General features: G+C 42.7%; 1 protein-coding gene and 1 long non-coding RNA gene across 8 annotated transcripts in view; one reads left to right on the plus strand and one right to left on the minus strand.

Moving 5' to 3' along the window:
- The window catches only part of ITSN2 (intersectin 2), a 225,262-nt gene that overhangs the window by 60,194 nt on the left and 140,918 nt on the right, over nucleotides 1-24,150 (plus strand). For all 7 annotated transcript variants that reach the window (XM_068280241.1, XM_068280247.1, XM_068280245.1 and 4 more), the window contains exons 3-4: nucleotides 6,417-6,509; nucleotides 20,062-20,125. In XM_068280241.1, coding sequence (XP_068136342.1) covers nucleotides 6,417-6,509; nucleotides 20,062-20,125 — 157 coding nt within the window. The remainder of the gene's footprint in view (nucleotides 1-6,416; nucleotides 6,510-20,061; nucleotides 20,126-24,150) is intronic.
- On the minus strand, nucleotides 3,416-20,117 carry LOC137571302 (uncharacterized). The gene is made up of 3 exons (XR_011031327.1): nucleotides 20,039-20,117; nucleotides 4,890-4,984; nucleotides 3,416-3,603 (listed from the first exon to the last, which is right to left on the minus strand). It is a non-coding gene; the product is annotated as an uncharacterized lncRNA (long non-coding RNA).

A 24,150-nucleotide genomic window follows, 5' to 3' on the forward strand; every position in this document is an offset into this window, starting at 1 on the left:
GATGTGTGTATGTGGCCTAAGACAACATGCATAAAGAGGATGATGTGGTCAAAATACTCATTTGCCTAATAATTCTACACTCCGTATGTATGTATGTATGTATGTATATATATATATGTGTGTGTGTGTGTATGTATGTATGTATGTATATGTGTGTGTGTGTGTATATATATATATATATATATATATATATATATGTATATGTATATGTATATGTATATGTATATGTATATGTATATGTATATGTATATGTATATGTATATGTATATATATATATATATATATATATATATATATATATATATATATATATATATATGTATATATATATATATATGTATATGTGTATATATATATATATATATATATATATATATATATATATATATATATATATATATATATATATATATATGTATATGTGTATATACATCTATATGTGTTGTTTTTACAGATAAAAAGGAAGTTGCATCAGTATACAGTATACAGATATTTATTTGTTATCCTCAGCAACCTCCAGCTGCCTGCATCCCCCCCCACCCCATCTCTAATCAGTCACATCCCTTTTTAAAGCGCACCTGAACTCAACTACCTCTCTGCTCTAAAAGATAAGCAACAGCATAATAACCTTTAATGAAAAATATTTCTTTGTAGTGCCTGGTACCCACCATGCAATTCCACATCAGATAGAGGATCTAATAGATAATTTCCGACAGGTCTGATCTGATTTTGTATTGTTTTTCTGATCGAAACGTTCGGAAGTCAGATCGAACTTCTCAGAAATTACCTATTTGACTGTCTATCTGAGGGGGAATTGCATGGAGTGTACCAGGCATAGCAGCTCACAGAACTCCTGCAATAAATCTGCAGTGTGTCTACTTCCTGCTTTCATGGAAGCAGACAAAGGGTTAACATCCTGTGTTAACATATTAGCTGTCTGCTGAGGACTGCAGAATTTCTGTGCTGACACAGCTGAGATATCAAATTACACTTGTGATTCCTTCCAGATGAGGGGGAGAATTAGACAGGCTCTTCTGTCTAAAAACGTACAGGGTGCATGGCTCTCTGTTCTCCTTGTTGCCTGTGCAAGAGTTCAGGTCCACCTAAATATCCATGTGCCTGAAGGTAGGTTGTGTGTTCAGGCTCACTGAGTGTAAGAAGACAGTTGCTGTGGATCTTTAAAATACAGTGCTGAAGCAGCTAATTTCCTTTCCTTTTTTTTTTTCTCTTTTCAAAAGCTGCAGAATGTTTCCTTTTACAAATCTATTTCTATGCATGATTAATTATAAAAATAATGTTTCAGTAAATACAAAAAATGTAGTGTGCCTGAGCTCAGCGACAATATACAAAGTCAGGGCTAGGGTTTCTCTACAGAGCTGCATTGTGATGGATTTGGCTTTAGTGTCTGCTCTAGCAACAGAAATCCAATGAAAAATGGCAAAAGCGGTTCTGTGGGTGCAGAGATGGATTAAGATGTACTGGGGCCTTCAGCAAGGTAGTAGATTTGAGGCCCCCTTATCGGGTCGGGTAAGGGTACCCGATGCAGGTCGGGTTCGGGTACCCGATTTGATTTTAATCGGGTCTGCAGGTCGGGTGCAGGTACCAGATTCACCAGAAAGCAGATTGCGGGTCGGGTGCGGCTGCGTGTCGGCTGCAGGTCGGAAAAATTTGACCCGCACAGGGCATCAGATCGTGTACCCGCAGGTTACCCCAAATGCGGGTTGGGTTCGGGTACCCATTTTTATTTAAACGGGTTGTGGGTCGAGTGCAAGTAGTGGGTCTGCGGGTGTGGGTACTAGATTCACCAGAAATCGGGTGCAGGTTGTGGGGGTGCGGGTACTAGATTCACCAGAAAGCAGATGCGGGTTGTTTGGCTGCGGGTGCGGGTACCAGATTCACCAGAAAGCGGGTGCGGGTTGTGGGGGTGCGGGTGCAGGTACTACATTCACCAGAAAGCGGGTGCGGGTTGTCGGGGTGCGGGTACTACATTCACCAGAAAGCGGGTGCGGGTTGTGGGGCTGCGGGTACTAGATTCACCAGAAAGCGGGTCGGGTGCGGGTTGTGTTTGGAGGCGGGTCTGAAAATGAGACCCGCGCAGGCCTCTATCTTGTGGTCTTTCTGGTAAGCTGAGGTGGAGAGACGTCAAAGAAGGTGGAAATTGGTCCCCTTGACACCCAGTAGGCCCCCGAGCACCTGCCTAGGTTGCCTAGTGGATGATCCCGCCCTGTGTGGATGTCTACAATCGGTAACAATTCTGAAACCTCTGATCCTTTCTGTATGGGTGCCGTTCTTGGCTGTCACATGTGGTCATTTCTAATAGCCCTTCTGTCACTTGGAATGTTGTGATGCCGGTACACTGATGAGCAGTCTGAAAAACACGGTGATATAGCATATTAAAAGGTAGCCCTTAATATTGATGTAACTGGTACTGCTGTATGGATTGTTTAACTCCTAATTAAAGTGAGAAAAGCACACCCGTCTCCGGTATACATGTACTATAGACAAGAATTCAGTCAGGCGCGAGGACAGAGGTAACTGGTGTGAAGCAGTGACTGACGTACACATTCTGGTGCATTTCTTGAGGGAAAAGTCACCTCCCCGGGTCGAGGAAAAGTCACCTCTACAGGTCGAGGAAAAGTCACCTCCCCGGGTTGCCAGTCAAGGCAAATGAGTCAGGAAAAGGTAATAACTGTAGTGGCAAGAACTCCGTAATTAAAGATTTGAAGTCCTGTCACGTGGAATCATAAAGCCAGAGGCTCATAAAGCCCAAGAGGAGATGGTCACGGTTTCCTCCTGGAAGTTATCTGGAGGCATGAGACTCCATCAGAAGGTGAAGCAGCTTCTGAGCCTGGAAAGAGAGAATACCCATCACACTAAGCAAGTATAATGGAGGCACAACTGTTATTGGTTAAAGGGGGCCTGAGGTGAGAGGGATATGGAGGCTGCCATATTTATTTCCTTTTAAACAATGCATATTGCCTGACTTTTCTGCTGATCTTCTGCCTCGGGAGTGGATACCTTAGTCTATGTATAGATGTAACTCAAAAAATTAGAATATCATGCAAAAGTCCAATTATTTATGTAATTCAACTTAAAGGGTGAAACTAATATATGAAATAGAATTAGTACATGCAAATAATTTGTTATAATGTTGATGATTATGGCTAACAGTTTATAAAAAAAACTCAAAATGAAAATTTCAGGCCGTTAAAATATTGTGAAAAGTTTCAATCCAAAACAACTGCAAAGGGTTCCTATTTCATATATTAGTTTCACCTTTTAAGTTAAATTACTGAAATAAATGGACTTTTGTACAATATTGTGATTTTTCGAGTTTCACCTATATGCACCGATACTCTTTTTGGCCCCCTAAAACTCAGACAACCTTTTTTTAAATTTGAATAGTAAAGGCGCCACAGTGAATGTTGTAATTTATTTGTTCTGTATGTATGTTTCTTTGTCACCCCATCTGCCTCCTCTTATCTTGCTTGCAGGGCAGCACCACTTGGGTGCTGCTAGGAAACTTTGGCTTGCTTGAAAACTTGTGTCTGCTTGATTGAAGTCGGCATTCTTTGGAGTCTTGTCAGCTTGCTTGCAGACTTCCTGTGTTAATTGCAGAGAGGCGGCATTGTGATTCATGAAGTTCTGATACTCCGCTGATATAATCCCAATGGCCGCCCTTATATAATATACAATCGGGCTACGTCAGAAGGTTAGAGATCTACATGACAAGGGGAGAGATGGAGGTCTTTTGGTGTGAAGATTCTAAAATAAAACTGTAAATTACAAAATAAAAAATAATTGTGTGGTTGTGGAGTTTTGTAAAATAGAACAAAACCGGTTTTATAAGGAGTATCTGTTCCATTTGTTTATCGGTAGGCTGCTTGCATAAGTGCTGCTTGCATAAGTGCTGCATGAAATCCTGAAACCTGCAGACTACCACAAGCTTAGCATGTTCCGACACCCACCAAGCTCTGATAAGGCTCTGTACAGCTGTGCCGTGAATCAGAGATTTACTGGCAAAGTGGGAGTATGGAATTTGATACAGTGAATGATACAGTTGTGCTCATCAGTTTACATAATCCTGGCAGAATTTATGATTTCTTAAAGCGATATAAAACCCTGACATAATATTCAATACAAACATGTTTTCCTACTTTTTATATGCCATACGGTTAGCATATTTGCTTTTGTGCATAAGTATTATTATTCATCTAGAAATTATACGTTTCTAAAGTACACTTATTTTACTCTGAGAGCTGACTTTGCATTTTATTTATAACTGCTTTATTTAAAGTGAACCTAAAGCCGGTTAAAAAAAATGAGATGAACTCACCTGGGGCTTCCCTCAGCCCCCTGCAGCCGATCGGTGCCCTCGCAGCTCCGGTCCGATGCTTCTGGACCCGCCGGCGACGACTTCCGGTTTCGCCCTCACCGGCCGACAGGCATGGGAACGCGAGTGATTGTTCGCGTTCCCAGCCTGTATATCGCCCCCTATGCTGCTATTGCGGCCAGGAGGCTGCAATAGCAGCATGATTTTTGTACTGACTCCACAGCCCTGTTTTAAAAGAGCCATAATAAAGAGCTTTTAATTACATTCTGGTGGTGCCGACCTATCCATCTAATCTGCCCTATAATACAGTAACTACATTTAATAGGGCCCAGTGCATGATAAATTTAAGTGCAAGCAGTATTGCACAAACTGTAATAGAGATTACATAGAGTGCAATAAAGTACATGCCCAGTATACATAAATAAGTGCCACTACATCCCACATCAACAGTCCAGATTTAGAGATAATGCAAGGATTAGTGCTGTATCTTATATTTTTAATGTTAAAACATTTTTTTTTATAAACATGTTTTCATTACAATAAAAATGTAGAGGACCTGGCTCAGCAGATGATTGTTGCTGCACTTCATGCTGCAGAGTTTCAGCTGCTTCCGATTTTCTCCTCCACTCCCATCAGTCTGAACCCAGCCCTCTGCAGTAACAGAAGCACCAGGAAAAGTGAGTAACTACTTACTCCACTAAAGCCATGCAATGCAGTCCCTACTGTCCTTGTGCTACTCATGTCCTGACTGTGGGCTGAGTGCAGAATGAGGTATGGAGAGGCAGGAATAAGCAGCACCTGCAAGTTTGTGGAAGTTGAAAAGCAATAATCAACGGCTGCACCAAGTACTGTATATACTCGAGTATAAGTCTAGAAATTTAGGTCTGATTCACTTCATAAAAGTATAGGGGTCCACTTATACTCTAGTCACGGGCAACACTGAGCACACTGAGTAATGTGTGTACTAATAGGGACATTCCTATTTGCAGCAATTTACCCAGTGCTAAGTGACACTTTGAGGAAAGGAAATGCCAAGAAAACACAGGTCTTAAAGTTCACAACAAATAACAAGGAAAGGGACAGGAGGGTAAATACAGGGCTGCATAAAAGGGAGTGAATAATTGTGTCACTTGGGAGCCTAAATGAGGTATTGGCTGCACTGAAGGGACAGGAGGGGTTAATGGCTGCAATACTGTATGCAGTGCTGTCATTAATCCCTCCTGGTCCCCAAGTGCAGCCATTAACTTTGCTGGGTAGACTTATACTTGAGTCAATAAAAAATTCCAGCTTAAGAGGGTTGAATATTGGAGTCGACTTGTACACAAGGTCGACTTGTATTTGAGAATATACCAGTGCTGTGGAGTCGGAGGCTTCATAAACTGAAGAGTCGGATGATTTTTGTACCAAATCCACAACCCTGGTAAGTATTAGACTAAGGAGTCTGAGTCGAGGAGTCAGAACCGTATTGGGTACCTTGAGTCGGAGTTGGTGGTTTCATAAACTGAGGAGTCGAAGTTGGAGTCAGATGATTTTTGTACCGACTACACAGCCCTGGTATATGCAGTATTGTTTTGTTGTTTTTTTTTGTTTTTTTCATTACCAAAAGCAAGCTGTTTTGATTGAACGTTGAGTACACTAAAATTTGAAGTACACTACTAATACAAGCATTTAGAAACTGGCCTTTATTTTTATATTTTTATTTTGAAATTTCTAGATGATTATTTTATTAAGCTACTTTTGAACTACATTTCCCTGCATGCCTTGACACATCTAATTCCTTTACCATGTTGGATATTATGAGAACCTCTAAAGACAGGAAGTTGCAGAACCACATGAAGAAGTGATTTGGCTGCAGGCAGCAGCTTCTGTCAGTGTGTGTCAGTTCCGTTCCATTGTTCTGTATTCAGCAGCAGTATTTGTGATTGTAGAGCTCTGTAGCAGGTGACAGGCTCTCCCAATAAGGGCATTGACAGCCATGAATGCTTGAGCTTCCTGTCTGCACAGGGAAGCAGTGGCTGGGACAGATGTCATACACAGACACCCTTGGGGGAACTATAAGTAACTTTCAGCTGTTTATTTACAGGCGGGCCAAACATGTGGGCCATCACTACTGAGGAACGGGCCAAACACGACAAGCAATTTGCCAGCTTGAAGCCCATAAGTGGGCTGATTACAGGTCAGTGTCTCCGTTCTGACAAAACAAAGTGTTTGTGCATTATCCTGTTGTGATTTTCTCTGTTAGTTTGAAAGTGTTTTGATTAATAGACACTTATCAGGCAAAACATTGAAGGGAACCCGAGCTGAGGACAATATGGAGGCTGACATATTTATTTCCTTTTAAACAATGCAGATTGCCTGGCTGTCCTGCCTCTAATACTTTAAGACATAAACCCTGAACATTCATGCAGATGAGATGTTTCCTCACAAGATTAACTGCATGCTTGGTTCAGGTGTGTGATTTAGACCCTACCAGAAGGATCAGCAGGACTGACAGGCAACTGGTATTATTTAAAGGGGACCTGGACTCAGAATGTCCTCTCTGCTCTAAAAGACACACAACAGCATAATAACCGTTAAACAAAGAATGTTTGTTACAGCTGAAACAAATCCTAAAATAACTGCACTGTTTCTACTTCCTTATTCATGGGAGCAGAACATCCTGTGCTTCCAAATGAGCTTATCTGCCGTGGCAGTCATGTGACACAGGAGAGGGGTCCAATTACAATCAAAATTAACCTGTGATTAGACACAGATGAGGGGGAGTTAAACAGGCTAAACTCCCTATATACATACAAGATGCATTTCTCGGTTTTCCTTCTGTCCTGTGCAAGAGTTCAGGTCCACTTTAAAGAGACACTGAAGCGAAAACAAAAATATGATATAGTGAATTGATTGTGTACTATGAATAATTACTAGAAGATTAGCAGCAAAGAAAATATTCTCATACTTTTATTTTCAGGTATATAGTGTTTTTTCTAACATTGCATCATTCTATAATATGTGCAGATTACACAACACTCAGCATTCAAAATGAGTCTTTCAGAGCAGTCTGTGAACTAATGACCTCTCCTCTAGCACAGGAAAAGTAAATAGTCCAGGAACAGTTGAGATAATAAAAGTCAGATAACAGCCCTCTCCACAACTAACTTAGTCGGAGAGCTTAATGGCTTGTTTGCATAGAGATAACAACTGGAGTTTCTCAACTCTTCGTGTACTGGAAACAATTACACTGATGTATCTGATCTTAATGTTTTATTTCTTAGCTGTGCTACACATACAAATCATAATATCATCATTTTTTTTTCGCTTCAGTGTCTCTTTAAAAGGAAATAAACATGGCCACCTCTCTATAAGTCTTAAAGAAGTTGTCCTTTAAAAAAAATAAAAGCGTATTTAACCATTACATGAAATTCTCACACACACACACACACACACACACACACACACACACACACACACACACACACACACACACACACACACACACACACACACACACACACACCACACACACCACACACACCACACACACACACACACACACACACACACCACACACACACCACACCACACCACACCACACCACACACCACACCACACAACACACACACCACACACACACACACACACACACACCACACCACACCACACCACACCACACCACACACACCACACACACACACACACCCCCCCCACACACACGCAACCCCCCCCCCCCCACACACACACACACACACACACACACACACACGTATGAGTTTGTCAAACCTTGGTTGGAATGTACATGCAAAATTATAAAAATATGGACGTAAAAGTGAATAAAAACATTCAGATTGTATTAAAAATGTAATTGTTAAAATGTATATACATTCAACATGGAAACCACTAAATGCAATGTTTTGCATACAATAGACACAATGTAAAGCTAATTTACATACCATCCACAACAGCCTGCTCAGCAGGCTATAACATGTAAGTGGTGCTGAAAGTTACGACCTTACATATGTACGGTTACAATACAACAGACCTGAATCAATTGTATTGTAGATTGCAAGAGTGTACATCTGAGGGGGTCATTTCAGGACATGGAAGCTGACATATTTATTTCCTTTTAAAGCAGCAGGGACAGCTATACTATCCCTGGAAAAAAAACGCATATATAAGTAATTCAATACTTGTTCTACTTACATAACATATGCATTGTACTGTCCACATGTTGATTTTGACGAATTTTATAGATTAAATAAAGAGAAAACTGTTCAAGGCATTTTCCATCTTTACTGCCTCAGACAGAAGCCAATCTTGATGTCAGTTCCTCCCTTACTCTTTTTTTTTTTCCTCCTAAAAAAACTGCACTGTCATATCTAGCTTGTGTTATAAACACATGTGAGCACAGTATAGATCATATTTCAGCAGCTTCTGCAGAGGGGTGAGGTGTATTTCCCTTCTCAGCCTCCTGTCACACTGATCTGCCCTCAGCCAATCAGTGAGGAGCAGGAATGTGAGAGAGAGGATAACAAGCATCCCTCTCCTCTGCAATGTACCAGAATTGAGCTAGGCTGAATCGGATAAGATTCATTACAGCAGAAACATTTATGATTATATTGGAATGCTTGCAATGCAGGTTGCATAATAACCACAGAGCAGTGGGTAAATGGATTTTTAATTTTGTGTCTGACCATCCCGCTTTAAACAGTACTGGTTACCTGCCAGTCCTGCTGATATCTTTGGTTGCAGTAGTGTCCGAATCACAGACCTGAAACAAGCATGCAGCTAATCCAGTCACACTTAAGTCAGAAACTTTGGATCTGCATTCAGGATCTGTAGGATGGACAGGCAATTTACTTTGTTTAAAGGTAAATATGGTTGTCTCCAAATCTCTCTCACTTCGGGTGTGCTTTGAATTTGCAACTGCCTTAGGTGAAACCAGGTGTTTTGTTTTTGTGTTAAATCAGCTCCCAAACAGACAAATCTTGAACTTTTGAACTTTTCTGCACCAACCACTTTTCTTAACTTCCCAACTAGAGACATTCTGCGTTTTGCACTGTGATCCTATTTAATTTAAAGGAATGGGATCGCAGACGCCCTGGGGAGAACCGTCTTGCAAGGCAGTGCTGTGCGTCGCAGTGAGCGCCTGTGTTGCACGCAGAGTGCAGATGGAAACGAGGCCTGAGGAGGAGGTAACCTTCATTCAGTATGCCTTTCCCTGATTCACGGGTACTTTAAAGAGAAACCATGATCAAGACGTGAACTTCACCCCAATCAGTAGCTGATACCCCCTTATACATGAGAAATCTTTACCTTTTCCCAAACGGATCATCAGGAGGCTCTGTATGGCTGATATTGTGGTGAAACCCCTCCCACAAGAAACTCTGAGGACCATGGTACTCATGGCAGTTTCCTGTCTGTGAACCTTGTGGCATTGTGGGAAATAGCTGTTTCCAACTGCCAAAAAAAGCAAGCAGCAGCTACATCACCTGCCAGCAGTAAAAATGTCACCATGTGATAAATGTCAGAATGTAAATCAGGGATTTAAAAGATTTTACAATGGGCAAACCCTGACTAAATCATTTATACATAATTATTGTAAAAATGAAGCACTTTTTTATTACATTATTTTCACTGGAGTTCCTTCTTAAAGGGAGCTTGAAGTGATTAAAATAATTTAAAATAAACACATGATGGTGCTGCAAATGAATATTACATACCAACCTCACCATCAGTTCCCCTCAGAAGCTCACCATTTTCTTCTTACAGCGATCCCTTCTAGTTCTGACAATATTTTATCAGAGCTGAAATATACCAGTTGCTGTCAGTTATATATCAGCAGTTGTGAGTTACAACTGAATATGCAAGGTAATGTCCATGTTTCTCTATGGCTCAAGTGGGGGATATTACAGTTTAACAGTGTACTGACCAGAAAGCTGTTATGGGGTAATGGCCATTTATAAAATGGAGGACGGAGAATTCCATTGATCACAGTGGACAAATGGGACGCAGGAGAGGAGAAAGAGATTGAGGAGTAGACTACACAGGAGGTAAGTATGACCTGTGTATGGTTATTTTGACTTTTTATTTTCAGTTCAGTTTCTCTTTAAGGCATCCCCGGAGCCCTACAACTCTTAGTAAGCAGTTACTTGAGGACAGATTCAGTTAAAGAGGAACTTCAGCCTAAACAAACATACTGTTATTAAATTACATTAGTTATGTTAATTAAAATAGATAGGTAATATAATCTCTTACTCAACTTGTTTTAAAAGAACAGGCAAATGTATGATTTCATGAGGGCAGCCATCCTTTTGGTTGAAAGGAGGTGACAGGGAGCATGGGACACAGTTCCAACTGTCCTGTGTGCTGATCACCCCTCCCAGTTGCTAGGCAATGTGAACAACAACGGAAATCCCATCATGCTTTGCACAGCAGCAGGGAAAAAAGCCCGGGCAGTTTTCTTTGATGGGGCGGAGCTTAAGCTTTTGTGCAGCTAAAAATAAGGCTTATGTAAGAAAAACAAAGTTCTGATGCTGTGAAACTGTTAAAGAAACACTTAGCCTTTTCAGTGCTGCTGAGTAGAATTTTAGTCTGGAGGTTCACTTTAATCTTTTAGACAGTTTATTTTTTCCATGCTTTACTGAAGCCTGCCTTCTCATCATATGCAGTATTTAGATTTTCCACATATAAAACAGATGACTTCTCTGAAGGTGGAAATACTGTTACAGCAGCACAGCTCTGTTTGGAAATCACATAATGTAGGCTCATGAAATATTAATCTGGCTCCAATGCTGTGGTGCGTCAAGCGCTGTGTAGTCACTGCTGTGGCTCTGAGCAATCTCATAGGTCAATCTGACTCTGCCCCTCTATTATAATGCAGCCTTGCTGCAGTGCTGTGGTGCATCACTGCTGTGGCTCTGGGCGATCTCATAGGTCAATCTGACTCTGCCCCTCTATTATAATGCAGCCTTGCTGCAGTGCTGTGGTGCATCCTGTCCTTTGCAGTCACTGCTGTGGCACTGAGCGATCACACAGGTCAGTCTGCCCATCTATTATAATGCAGACTCTCTACAGTGCTGTGGTGCATCCTATGCTGTGCAGTCACTGCTGTGGCTCTGAGCGATCACACAGATCAGTCTGCCCATCTATTATAATGCAGCCTTGCTGCAGTGCTGTGGTGCATCCTATACTGTGCAGTCACTGCTGTGGCACTGAGCGATCACACAGGTCAGTCTGCTCATCTATTATAATGCTGTGATGCGATTTCCCGCTCAATCAGCGGGATTGATCGATTGTTTTTGACATGTTCAAAAATTCCTCAGCACACCTTCCATGAATTAAAACCAATTCCTTTATTGAATCATCGTAGAAAAATAGCAAAAAAAGAGCAGTATACAAGCTGACGCGTTTCTGACCCTGCCGGGTCCTTAGTCGTAGCTGATTATTTCCGACATTTTCAGCTTTATCGATCGAAACACGATCGAACATGTCGGAAATAATCGTTCGAGCGGGAAATCGCATCGTGTGTACCCAGCATTACGCAGCCTTTTTGCAGTGCTGTGGTGCATCCTATGCTGTGCAGTCACTGCTGTGGCGCTGAGTAATCTCATAGGTCAGTCTGCCCATCTATTACAATGCAGCCTCTAGATCAGGCATGGGCAAACTTGGCCCTCCAGCTGTTAAGGAACTACAAATCCCACAATGCATTTGCCTTTATGAGCCATGACTGGCTGTCAGACTCCTGCAATGCATTATGGGATTTGTAGTTCCTCAATAGCTGGAGGGCCAAGTTTGCCCATGCCTGCTCTAGGTTGTCCAGGCTCCAGCAGCTGTTTGTTCCAAAGTGTGACACACTTGGGTATCTGTTTTTTTTTTTTTTTTTTGCATGGCCATGGCCACTTCTTCATTGCGACAACAGAAGGTCATTTAGTAAAAATTAGAAAGCATACGTTCTCTTGCAGTGCTGGAAAGATGGCTTTTTTTCATTGCAGCCATAGGCTTGGGACCCGCTTGCAGCGCTTTTCTAAGCGCTTGTGATTTGTAAAGCTCTTGCTCATGCAATGCTTTGAGAGCTTTTTAAAAATAATTACTTCCCTTAAGTGGGATCACACCCATAGCATTACATTAGCAAGAGCTTTTCAAATCGCACCTGCTTAGAAAAGCGCTGCCAGTGGGGTTCCAGGCCTTAAAGTGGATCCGAGATAAACTTTTACTCATTGCATAATTGTGTTCCTTTCATAAAGTTTATAGGGCATTCCTCAAGCCAAATACTTTTTTTGTTTTAATACTCTAAATTCCCTATAAACTAAACAAGCCACGCCCACAGCTTTTCCAGAGAGCCTTGGGGGGAGTGGGGAGTGAAGTTTTCACAGGCTTAGGGCTGGAGATGCACAGCAGCTTGCCTGTGTGTAATGTGACAAACAGAACATGGCAGCTCTCATTGATAATCATAAACGTTAAAGCTGTTTGCAGCTAGATTTGCTGTGTAAACTATCTAAACTTTTAGATAAGATATATAGACAAGTTACTTGTTATAGTTATTTTTTCATCTCTGATACGCTTTAAGGTGTGGGTAGAAAGGTTAAGCACTGAATCTTTCAGTTTCTATTGCTCTATACATTTTTGAGAGACTTTTCCACTTCTAACCCAACTAAAGGCTAAACATTAAAACATTGACCTAGCAGAACACTGCCCTGCATGTCTTACTAATCAGAGCTGCTATTTCCTATAGTGCAGCGCTCTGAACCATGGCTGCATTGCTTCTTCCTGATCTAATACAGGTGAAACTCGAAAAATTTTAATATCCTGCAAAAGTCCATTTATTTCAGTAATTCAACTTAAAAGGTGAAACTAATGTATGGAATAGATTCATTACATGCAAATCGAGATGTTTCAAGCCTTTATTTGTAATAAGTTTGATTATGGCTTATAGCTTATGAGACCCCCAAAATCAGACTCACAGGGGGACATTTATCAAGAGTGTCTGAGACAAAATATTAGTAGGTTTTTAGAAATCAGTGCAGAATTGTCTCAGAGATCCTATGAAATCACTAAATAGTGCTGATTCCTTCTTGTGCTGTTAGGAATAGGAGGAGTTGGGAAGGTCTCTCAGACAGTGCAGAGTGTTAAAGGAATTGCTGTTGCTGAGGTAACCAACACACCTGCTGTATTGCATCAATGCCCAGCACTGGAAGGGTTAAGCACAGAACAGCTTCACAGGACCCCTGGCAGCAGGGGGGGGGGGGGGGGGGGGGGAAGAGCCCTTCAAAAACCATGTCTCACTGCTGCACAAGCTGTAGAACTGCTATTAAGCACTTCTTAATCTGCAGCAGTTCCTATTTCATATACTGTATTAGTTTCACCTTTTAAGTTAAATTACTGAAATAATTGGACTTTTGCACACTATTCTATTTTTTTTTTGAGTTTCACCTGTATCTCCCACTGATGCTACCTTTGTACTTTTTACTGTAGTACAAAGCTGTGGAGCCTCTCGCTCCACTCCTGGCCACGCCTCCTTCATGTTCCTTTGTGCTTGATCTCAAGAAGTTTTTTCCAAACTATGATCGATTGAGAAAGCAAACATTTGTGTGATAGTGTTTTGTTTTAATAAACTTTTATTGGCTACTATGCTTTTTTTTTTTCTTTTTAATGAATACAAGGGTTAATCAGTGTATAATCAGTGCCCTGTGTTACAGGTTGCAGAAGGGTAATGATATGGAAAGCATGCACTGTATAAAGCTTAGTAAACACAATGGAGCCAGGTACAGAGCGGCGCAGTGATCTGTGTGCTCTGAGGATCGCTTACCTCACATTTCCTAACCCCGGATACCAGCTTCTGAGTCGCAACCAGAACACGGAGATCCTGTGTAATGCTGCTATTTCATTACATATATTTAGTTTATCTAAAAGGGCATCTGCACAGGATGTAGCTAAACCGCTGCAGCCAACAGAACCAAATGTAACCCTTTTTCTTGAGACCGCTAATTTCGTGTCAGAGCTGTGCTGATTATTGGGCATCGCCATAATACTTAATGTGAATTATGGCTACCGGTATATTGGTGCTCAGTGACTAATTTAAGCGCTGGAGCTCAAGTTAGCAAAAACAAACAGGTAATTCAATGGCCAGTGCACAAATTACTTTGGTTGAGTAACCTTGCCGCGTCTGACGGTTTCCTGTCAGAGATGTGAAGAGGACTATTGTGGGTCTCACAAGGACAGGAGAGATACTTGAGACAAAGATTGGCCTTTTCCTGTTTTCGGTGAAGTCGCTCTGATAATCCCCTGAGCCTCACATCCCCCTTGTTTCACCCATGTGACAGGTCATCAGCTGCATTTCCTTCTTCTAAGCACGCATTGAGCCCTATTGTGCGCACTCGCCCTCCTCAGCTTATTGTGAGTTTCTGTACCTGATGTGTAGTTGCAAGACAGTGTTGTTGTTTTATGTAATAGAAAAGTAGTGAACTTGTCTAGAGCGCCCTGTTACAAATGGGACTCATTTTTTTTTTTTTGGGGGGGGGGGGGGGAGGATATTGTGTAAATGGAAATCAGTATGGCATCCTCCATATCACTCTTATTTCGCATTCACTTTTGAGTGATTTGCAGATTTCTGGCTACTGTGTTACTTGTAATGTTTACAACGGTGTGTTGCCTAGAATTTGTTTCCAGCCGGATAGCATGAAAAAGTAGCCGGGGGGGCGAGGGGGGAATCCAGGGCGGGCACAACTCTGCATACTGCATAGGGGGAGAATGAGGAGGTGAGCCAATGGCAGTCGGGTGCTCACCAAAATTAGCCGGGTGAAGCACCCGGCCAAAAGAGCCTGGAGAGAACACTGATAAAACACCCTGCTGATATCCTAAAGTAGAACCCCTGTATTTCCGTGTGGATTGTTAAGCCTATACTCACCAGGTCCATGGCACTCCCACCCAGCACTGACCGGCCCGAGATGCTTGGATCTCATGACACACGTTGTTGTACTATTTTGGCACTACATGTATCCTTTACCCAACAATGGCCTGCAAGGTCCCGCTATAGTGACATATATATGTTCAGGATACCTACTTAATGGCAATGATTACTGATTTCAGCATCAGAAACTTCCTAGATCTATATATTGGTGTATAGCTCTGCCATCTCAGGGATAGTCTAGGCTTTGCTTAATTCTTCTCCTAGAGCATTGTGGGAGACCAGGCATTATTTTCACTGGCTTTGGGGTTCTCAGAAACAAACCTTCTGCAGTGATGCACCTGAAAGAACCAAGGATATCACCACCCTTGATATATTCCCGAATGTAAATTAGTATAAGGAAAGATTTTACAGTGGACAAACACTGACTAATTTATAAATGAGGAGACAAAAAGGGGACAAACACCGGGAGCCCTCTATGTGGGTGCAGTAGTACGTTGGGGTAAGGATGAGTTGAAGTGTAATTATGAGAGAATATACTCACAAAGGTAGGTTACCTCCAAGGCAACCACTGTGTAGGCAGGTGGGGACCTTTTTCTGTCCCCACTCAAGTTTTAAGAAGTCGCTCTCCGTAGATAAAATTAGGGCAAAAGAACCCCTCCACCAGGAACTTGCCCTCCCACAGAAGATTCGACAGATAGGTTGGTATAGCAATAATAATAGTTTTATTTCTTATTCCCCCAAAAATATGAGGGGGGGGGGAAGGAGGGATGCAGTTTGTTTTAACGGGTGCAAAGCCCGCTTCATCATGCAATGAGGTTAGGAGCTTAATCTTAATCCGGCGCCTCTGTGCAATAAACTATTGTTATTGCTATAACAATATATCTGTCAATTTATAAATATGAATATTGTAAACAATTTTTTTCTAATAATTGCGCTATTTTCTATACAGTTTCTATTTAAGGGCCACTTCTCACTGTGAATCACAAATGCAATACGCTTACTGTACATTTGTAATGCTATTTTTGATGCATATACAAAGTCTCATTTAGTTGTACCAAATTGGGTAGAAACACAATTGCAGCACAAATGCAGCTTGCGGTGCATTTGTGCTTTGCTGTATTTCGGATTGCATTATTGTATTAAGAAAATAATGCCACAATTTCCATTATAATGAAAACGTTCTTGTGATCAGCAGACTGGATGCACTCTGAAAATCAAATCAAAACATATGCAGTGCAAACCAGCCGTAGGGCAAACCTTTACTTACAGCCCTACTTCATTCTCCTGGAGTTTTTATTGCTTGTACAGGTGAATAGAGCAACATACCATTACTCACACATTTTTCACATTTGATGCAGTTGTTCCAAAGAGAATCTCTTTGGAAAAGTTAGTCCCATGAGTCAGAGATCTGGGTACATAGTATGGAGCTGCCAGAAGAGTGAGTTAGCTCACCAGCACACAGCCATTACATGGCCCCTCCCTCTGCTCCCTCCTGTGGGGCACAATATTCAGGTGGGCAGGGTCTGCTGCATACTCAGGGGGAAGAACTAGCTGTTGTCTCTTTCCAAACCTTTTCCTGAGGGCCTGAGCCCACTAATACAGTTGTGTCCGCGTTTCAGTTCCACATCAATGTAACTACATCACGAGGGTGATGACTGTATGGGGGAGGAGTTTGGATGACTAGCACACTTCTTTTCTCAGGCAAGCAACATCTGTACAAACTCTGCCAGGCAGGTTATTAAAAAAAAAAGTTATAAAAAATAATGTATAAATGTTTTATTAGCGTTGCACACACCTGTTTGTATTTCAAATTATGACATGCTTCACTCAGTATGCATTACTAAAAAATGTTAGCCTGAACTATGGCATTAAGGCATACTTAAATGTGACATTATTTGTACCTTAGTAGCAAATGTGCTTAGCACAGATGTATCCAGTGTTGCTTGTTTCCTATGTATAACTAACTGATTTCTGCTCTGATTTTTTTTTTTCCCTTTCTTGGGAGTTGACATCTTGCAGATGACTGTCAGCACTGTGCACAGAGCAGATACAATGTGCTGAATGTTGTTTGCCTGCTTATAAAGATCATCTGACTTGAGTCAAAGCTACCTGAGCTAAGCACAGAGTTATGTTCATGCCGAATCTGCATACATCTGTGCATTGTCCATTCCTATCCTTGTTTGCAATTGAAGGAATCTCTTGAGTTGATGTGTGATGCTAGACCAGTGGTTCCCAACCTGGGGGCGATCGCCCCCAGGTGGGCGATTTGGGTTCTAAGGGGGGCGGTAAATTTGTGGGGGGGCGACAGGGGGCGCTCAGTATGAAAAGGCTGAAAAAATAGTGTCGCAGTGTCACTCGTTTTTAAGAAAATTTATGGGCAAAAAATATGATCTGTATAAAATATGCAAGTGTGCATGATAGAGTTGCGTAATTCCTCAGGGCTCGTTGGTCACGCGTACATTCCCCGAAATTTTCAGGGGAGGGGACCCCCAGATCTAGCTCTGTGTCGAATTGCAGCCCCCGAGCCCCGCTAGTTCCCGAGATAGGTTTGCTGCAATCAGTCTCGGGAACCAGCGGGGCTCGGGGCTGCAATTCGGCACAGAGCTAGATCTGGGGGTCCCCTCCCTCCCCTGAAAATTTCGGGAGTGTACGTGGTGCGGAAGCGGAGATATTTAGGATGTTTTACGTGACTGCACAATTTAATGGGACGCAGGCTCCTACTGCGCATGCGGGGCTGCACAATGTGCGGGGCTGCAATAGCTGACATTACACCGGTAAGGGAATTGGCGCAAAGTAGTTGAGTCACCGGCTATTTTAGCTGGCAAGGTCACAGCGCTACCCCCTCCACTGGCACCACCACCTGGCGTAAGGGTATACCATACTAAGAGAAGGGGGGCGACAGGGGTGAGTCGTCTTCCCCTAAGGGGCGATACCTCATAAAAGGTTGGGAACCACTGTGCTAGACCACTGTCAACCTTTTGGATAGGCTGTGCAATGTGTTTCTTACATGTACCCCGCTAGTGTCTGGTCCGAATTGTTATATGTTGGATCGAAGACAAAAGAATGGGCACAGGAGCCGCCTTGGAAAGAAAGATGCCGACAGATGCCCATCATAAAAGCCACGATTTGTGGCAATAAACGGAAATTTGGGCGCGCCATGGCGCCCGATAAAATCGCGGTTGCCGAGGCTTCCCACAATGTAAATTGCGGCATTACATAGTGTGCGCGATGGCCCAAATTTCAGTTCATTTACGTAAATTGTGGCTTTGGGGTGGGTTAAGATTAGGCAGTGGGGTTAAGTGTTAGGCGCCACCTGGGTGGTTTAGGGTTAGACATATAGGTAGTGGGAAGGTTAATGGTTAAGTATTGGTAAAGGGAGGGTTAATGGTTAGGTATTGGTAGTGCTAGGGTTAAGGATTAGGTATAGGTAGAGGGAAGGTTAATGGTTAGGTATCGGTAGTGGGAGGGTTAAGGATTAGGTATAGATAGAAGGGAGGATTAATGGTTAGGTATCGGTAGTGGGAGGGTTAAGGATTAGGTATAGGTAGAGGGGAGGGTTAATGGTTAGGTATCTGTATTGGGAGGGATAGGGTTAGACATAGGTAGAGGGAGGGATAAGGATTAGGTATCTGTATTGGGAAGGATAAGGGTTAGGCATAGGTAGAGGGAGGGTTAATGGTTAGGTATCGGTAGTGGGAGGGTTAAGGGCTAGGCATAGGTAGAGGGGAGGATTAATGGTTAGGTATCGGTAGTGGGAGGGATCGGGGTCAGGCATAGGTAGAGGGAGGGTTAATGGTTAGGTATCGGTAGTGGGAGGGATAGGGGTTAGGCATAGGTAGAGGGAGGGTTAATGGTTAGGTATCGGTAGTGGGAGGGATAGGGGTTAGGCATAGGTAGAGGAAGGGTTAATGGTTAGGTATCGGTAGTGGGAGGGATAGGGGTTAGGCATAGGTAGAGGGAGGGTTAATGGTTAGGTATCGGTAGTGGGAGGGATAGGGGTTAGGCATAGGTAGAGGGAGGGCTAATGGTTAGGTATCGGTAGTGGGAGGGATAGGGGTTAGGCATATGTAGAGGGAGGGCTAATGGTTAGGTATCGGTAGTGGGAGGGAGGGATAGGGGTTAGGCATAGGTAGAGGGAGGGTTAATGGTTAGGTATCGGTAGTGGGAGGGATAGGGGTTAGGCATAGGTAGAGGGAGGGTTAATGGTAAGGTATCGGTAGTGGGAGGGATAGGGGTTAGGCATATGTAGAGGGAGGGCTAATGGTTAGGTATCGGTAGTGGGAGGGATAGGGGTTAGGCATATGTAGAGGGAGGGCTAATGGTTAGGTATCGGTAGTGGGAGGGAGGGATAGGGGTTAGGCATAGGTAGAGGGAGGGTTAATGGTTAGGTATCTGTAAAGGTTGGGTAGGCATCTGAGGTGGGAAGGTTCTGTGTGAGAGAAGGGTTAGGTTAAGTTATAGTAAAATATTGGTAAAGATTGCCGATATTTTACTATCAGAATTAAGTTGTAGAATTTCTGTAATTTTACCGATATTCTACTAGCTGCAATCTCCTGCACCCTTTCATAAGTATTTTTCTATACATATTCATTTTAAAGTATAACCAATGGTACTGTAGGGTCCTTCTCCTTGTGGGAAACGTGCTGCACAGACAATGTGGGAAAGAGAGATCAGCACACATTGTAAATGTTATGTACACAATAAAAAATACTGAAACTTTGGATTGAAATGCACAAACCCTCCTAATGATCATTCTATTTTTTTTTGGCATATGAAACGTGTTGCTCATTTGTGAAAAATAATATGCTTACCAAGCCCTTTCTTCTTCTTCCAGGGGACCAAGCAAAAAACTTCTTTTTACAATCCGGCCTCCCTCCCGCTGTCCTTGCTGAGATATGGTGAGTATTTGTTGTCTGTTATAACATTTTATTAGCTATTGCTGTGGGCAGGCTGGCTGCCAACACACGGGCCAGACTAGACTGGTGTCATAAGAGGGGAAATACTGCATGTGACAGTGTGCTCATCATGACAGCCAACAGTCAATACTGCAAACCTATACTTTAAAGGGACCCCAAGTTGAGAGGGATATGGAGGTTGACATGTTTATTTCTTTTTAAGTAATGCACATTGATTGGCTGTCCTGCTGATCCTTTGCCTATTGTACTTTAAAGAAAACCTGAACTGAAAATGAAAAGTCAAAATAAGCATACACAAGTCATACTTACCTTCCATGTAGTCTACTCCTCAGTGTCTTTCTCCTGTGCCGCATACTGTTTGTTCACTGTGATCAAGGGAATTTTCCGTCCTCCATTTTGAAAATGGCCATTACCCATAACAACTTTCTGGTCAGCACACAGTTAAGCTGTAACATCGCCCACTTGAGCCATAGGGAAACATGGACATTACCTGGTACATCAGTTTTCCTCTCAGCTTTAACTGACAGCAACTGATATTTTACGGACAGCAACTGATATATTTCAGATCTGACAAAATGTTGTCAGAACTGGAAGGGATTATTGTCAGAAGAAAATGGTGATCTTCTGAGAGGAACTGATGGCAAGGTAACTATGTAATGTTCATTTGAATTTACCTCATGTGTTTATTTTAAATATTTTTACTCAGTACAGGTTCTCTTTAAGCCATAGACCTTTAACCTCCTTGCCGGTTATCCCGAACACAGTTCGGGGTAACCTGCGCAGGAGGATTTCTCAGGCCCCGCTGGGCCGATTTGCATAATTTTTTTTTTCCTACATGCAGCTAGCACTTTGCTAGCTGCGTGTAGTACGCGATCGCCGCCGATTCGCCGCTACCCGCCGAGCCAGTAGACCCCTGCGCAGCCTGGCCAATCAGTGCCAGGCAGCGCTAAGGGGCGGATCGGGATTCCCTCTGACGTCACGACGTCCATGACGTCGGTGACGTCATCCCGCCCAGTCGCCATGGCGACCGGGGAAGCCCTGCAGGAAATCCCGTTCTCAACGGGATTTCCTGCATACTCTGATCGCCAAAGGCGATCGGAGTGGGTGGGGGGATGCCGCTGCTCAGCGGCTATCGTGTAGCGAGCCCTGGGCTCGCTACATGATTTTAAAAAAAAATAAAATAAAAAAAAAGTGCAGCGCTGCCTCCTTGCCTAATTTTTTTATAACGGCAAGGAGGTTAACAAGCTTGTAGATCAGATGTCTAAAGGTGGCCACACACCATACAATTTTTTAAATATCTGTTCAATTTAAAAATTACAATCAATTTTTCTGACTCATTTTACGATTTCAAAAATATGACTAATGTACCACACATGTTAAATTTTTCACCAGTTATGATAAAAATGATTGGAAACGCTGACAAAATTGCTAGGGTGTGTATATTAATAAATTGACAATCTAACACACACCATACAATCTTTAAAAAGGTTGAAGAAAAATATCTGGCATTCCGGATCAATAAAAATCGAAGAAAGCGGGAAATCCGATCGGATTTTTCAGTTGAATGAAAAAAGAAGCTTTACATTTTCTTTCGGGAGATCCGATCGTTTTGATCGAATTGCCGTAAAATCGGATAATTTTATTGTATCGTGTCTGGCCACCTTATGACAAATTTGACAAGATTAGCTGCATGCTTGTTTCAGGTGTGTGATTTAGACCCTACTGACTAGAAAAGATCAGCAGGGCTGCCAGGCAACTGGTATTGTTCAAAAGGAAATAAATATGGCAGCCCTTGTAGGGCTCATTCCTTAGGTTCCTTTTAAAGAAGAGGTGCAATTGCATTGCCTCCCTTGCATACCTAAAGTGAGAGGGACAGGGATGCTGACATATTTATTTCCTTTTAAACAATGAGAAATGCCTGGCAGTCCTGCTGATCCTCTGCCTCTAACGATACAATTTTCTGACAGATTTATCGTCAGATCGACTATTTCCAACAGGTTCAATCTGATTTCCGTCAATTTTCTGATCTCTACTATGGAAAATCGACCGGAAATGTATTTATTTATTGTATTTATAAAGCGCCAACATATTACGCAGCGCTAAACATTAATTTAGGTTACAGACAATATTTAGGGATGACATACAGCAATATGACAATACAGGAGTACAAGAATACCAGATCACACACCATAGTATGAGTACCAGGTAATGCTCAGTCAGTCACTGGATGGAGCATGGAGATTAGGCAAGTTAGGTTCACTCACATGCATAGCATGGGTGCACAGTAATGGAGGTGCAAGATCAGGTAGGACACAAAAGGAGGAAGACCCTGCCCAAAGGCTTACAATCTAGAGGGAGAGGTAAGGACACGAATGGTAGGGGACCAGAGTTCAGCTGTAGGTTTAGAGCACTTGTGAGGGGTAGTAGGCCAGAGTGAAAAGGTGAGTTTTGAGGGCTTTCTTGAAGATGTTGAAGGAGGGGGCTGCCCTAATGAGGGGAGGTAGGAAGTTCCATAGTGTTGGAGCAGCTCTTGAGAAGTCTTGGAGGCGTGCATGGGACTGGGTGATGCGGGGGGCAGTTAGGCGAAGTTCATTGGAAGAGCGGAGTGAGCGGCTAGGTGTGTACCTCTGAGTAAGATCGGAAATGTAGGTTGGACAGGTTTTGTGGACAGATTTGTAGGTCAGACACAGTATCTTGAATCTGATTCTGGACTGGATAGGAAGCCAGTGGAGGGATTCTAGGAGGGGATCTGCCGTGGTGGAGCGATGGGAGCAGTGGATAATTCTGGCTGCCACATTCATGATGGACTGCAGTGGGGCTGTTCGGGTCATAGGGAGACAAGACAGCAGGGCATTGCAGTAGTCAAGGCGGGAAATTATGAGGGCATGAATGAGGAGTTTGGTGGTGGCAGAGATCAGGAAAGGGTGAATCTTACAGATGTTACGAAGGTGGAAGTTGCAGGACTTTGTAAGGTTTTGGATGTGGGGAGTGAAGGAGCGTGCGGAGTCCAGGGTGACACCCAGACAGCGGGCTTGAGAGGTAGGGCGAATGGTAGTGTGGTTCATCTGTGCACATCTGGGAGGCTCAGGGATGACCGGGGTGGGAAGATCATAAATTCCGTTTTGTCTAGATTTAGTTTCAGAAACCTAACGGACATCCAGGAGGAGGTGGCTGATAGGCAGAAGGAGACCTTGTCCATGGTAGTGGTGGATATGTCAGGGGTGTGGCGGTAGATCTGGGTGTCATCATGGGAAATTACAGGTTGCTTTGCTTGTGTTTAATAAAACAATATTTTAATTAAAATCAATCATGCATTAAAAACATTTAGGGAATATTGAAAGGCCACTCCAAGGAAAAAAGTAAGTGGTTAAAATCTGACACAACCGACAGGTTTTGGACTACTTCATCTCCTCATGGGGTATTCTCAGGGTTTTCTCTGTTTTCAACAGCATTTCCTGAATGACAGTTTAACTGCCAGAACAGTAAGATACCAGCCAGCTGCCCCACTCACTTGCACACTGTTTTGTCAGTTAGATTTAGCAACTGCCTTTCAAGAAACGTGGACTATTTTTTTGTGTCCAGCCCCCTCCTCTGGCATACCCATTTTTTGATTGCACTTGGCTCTGCTCTCTAAAGCCCAGGACCTTGATGCTCCTCCAGCCGAAAAATCCGGTGCTGTGCACACCCCCTGCCCAGGGAGTTAGACAGCACCTGCCTAAATTAGCCATCCATCTTTAAACTCCAAGCTGTTGTTGTTTCCTATAAATAAAATGTATTATAATCTGTACTTTAGAGTCTTTATTCTTTTGTCTTATTTGAAATTGTTTTTATGTATTTTTTGTAGGTGTAAGGTTTAGTCATTTTTGAGCGGTTCTTTATTCCTTTTCATTAATGTTAGTGTTACTGGGTATTTCAGTGACAGCTGTGATCAGCTGATAGATTTGCTGTGATCACATCCTTGCTTTTGCACAGGATCATGACTAGCAAATCAGAGACTATCAACTGAC

The sequence above is a fragment of the Hyperolius riggenbachi genome, chromosome 4, assembly GCF_040937935.1.
Source record: "Hyperolius riggenbachi isolate aHypRig1 chromosome 4, aHypRig1.pri, whole genome shotgun sequence".
Taxonomy (NCBI): domain Eukaryota; kingdom Metazoa; phylum Chordata; class Amphibia; order Anura; family Hyperoliidae; genus Hyperolius; species Hyperolius riggenbachi.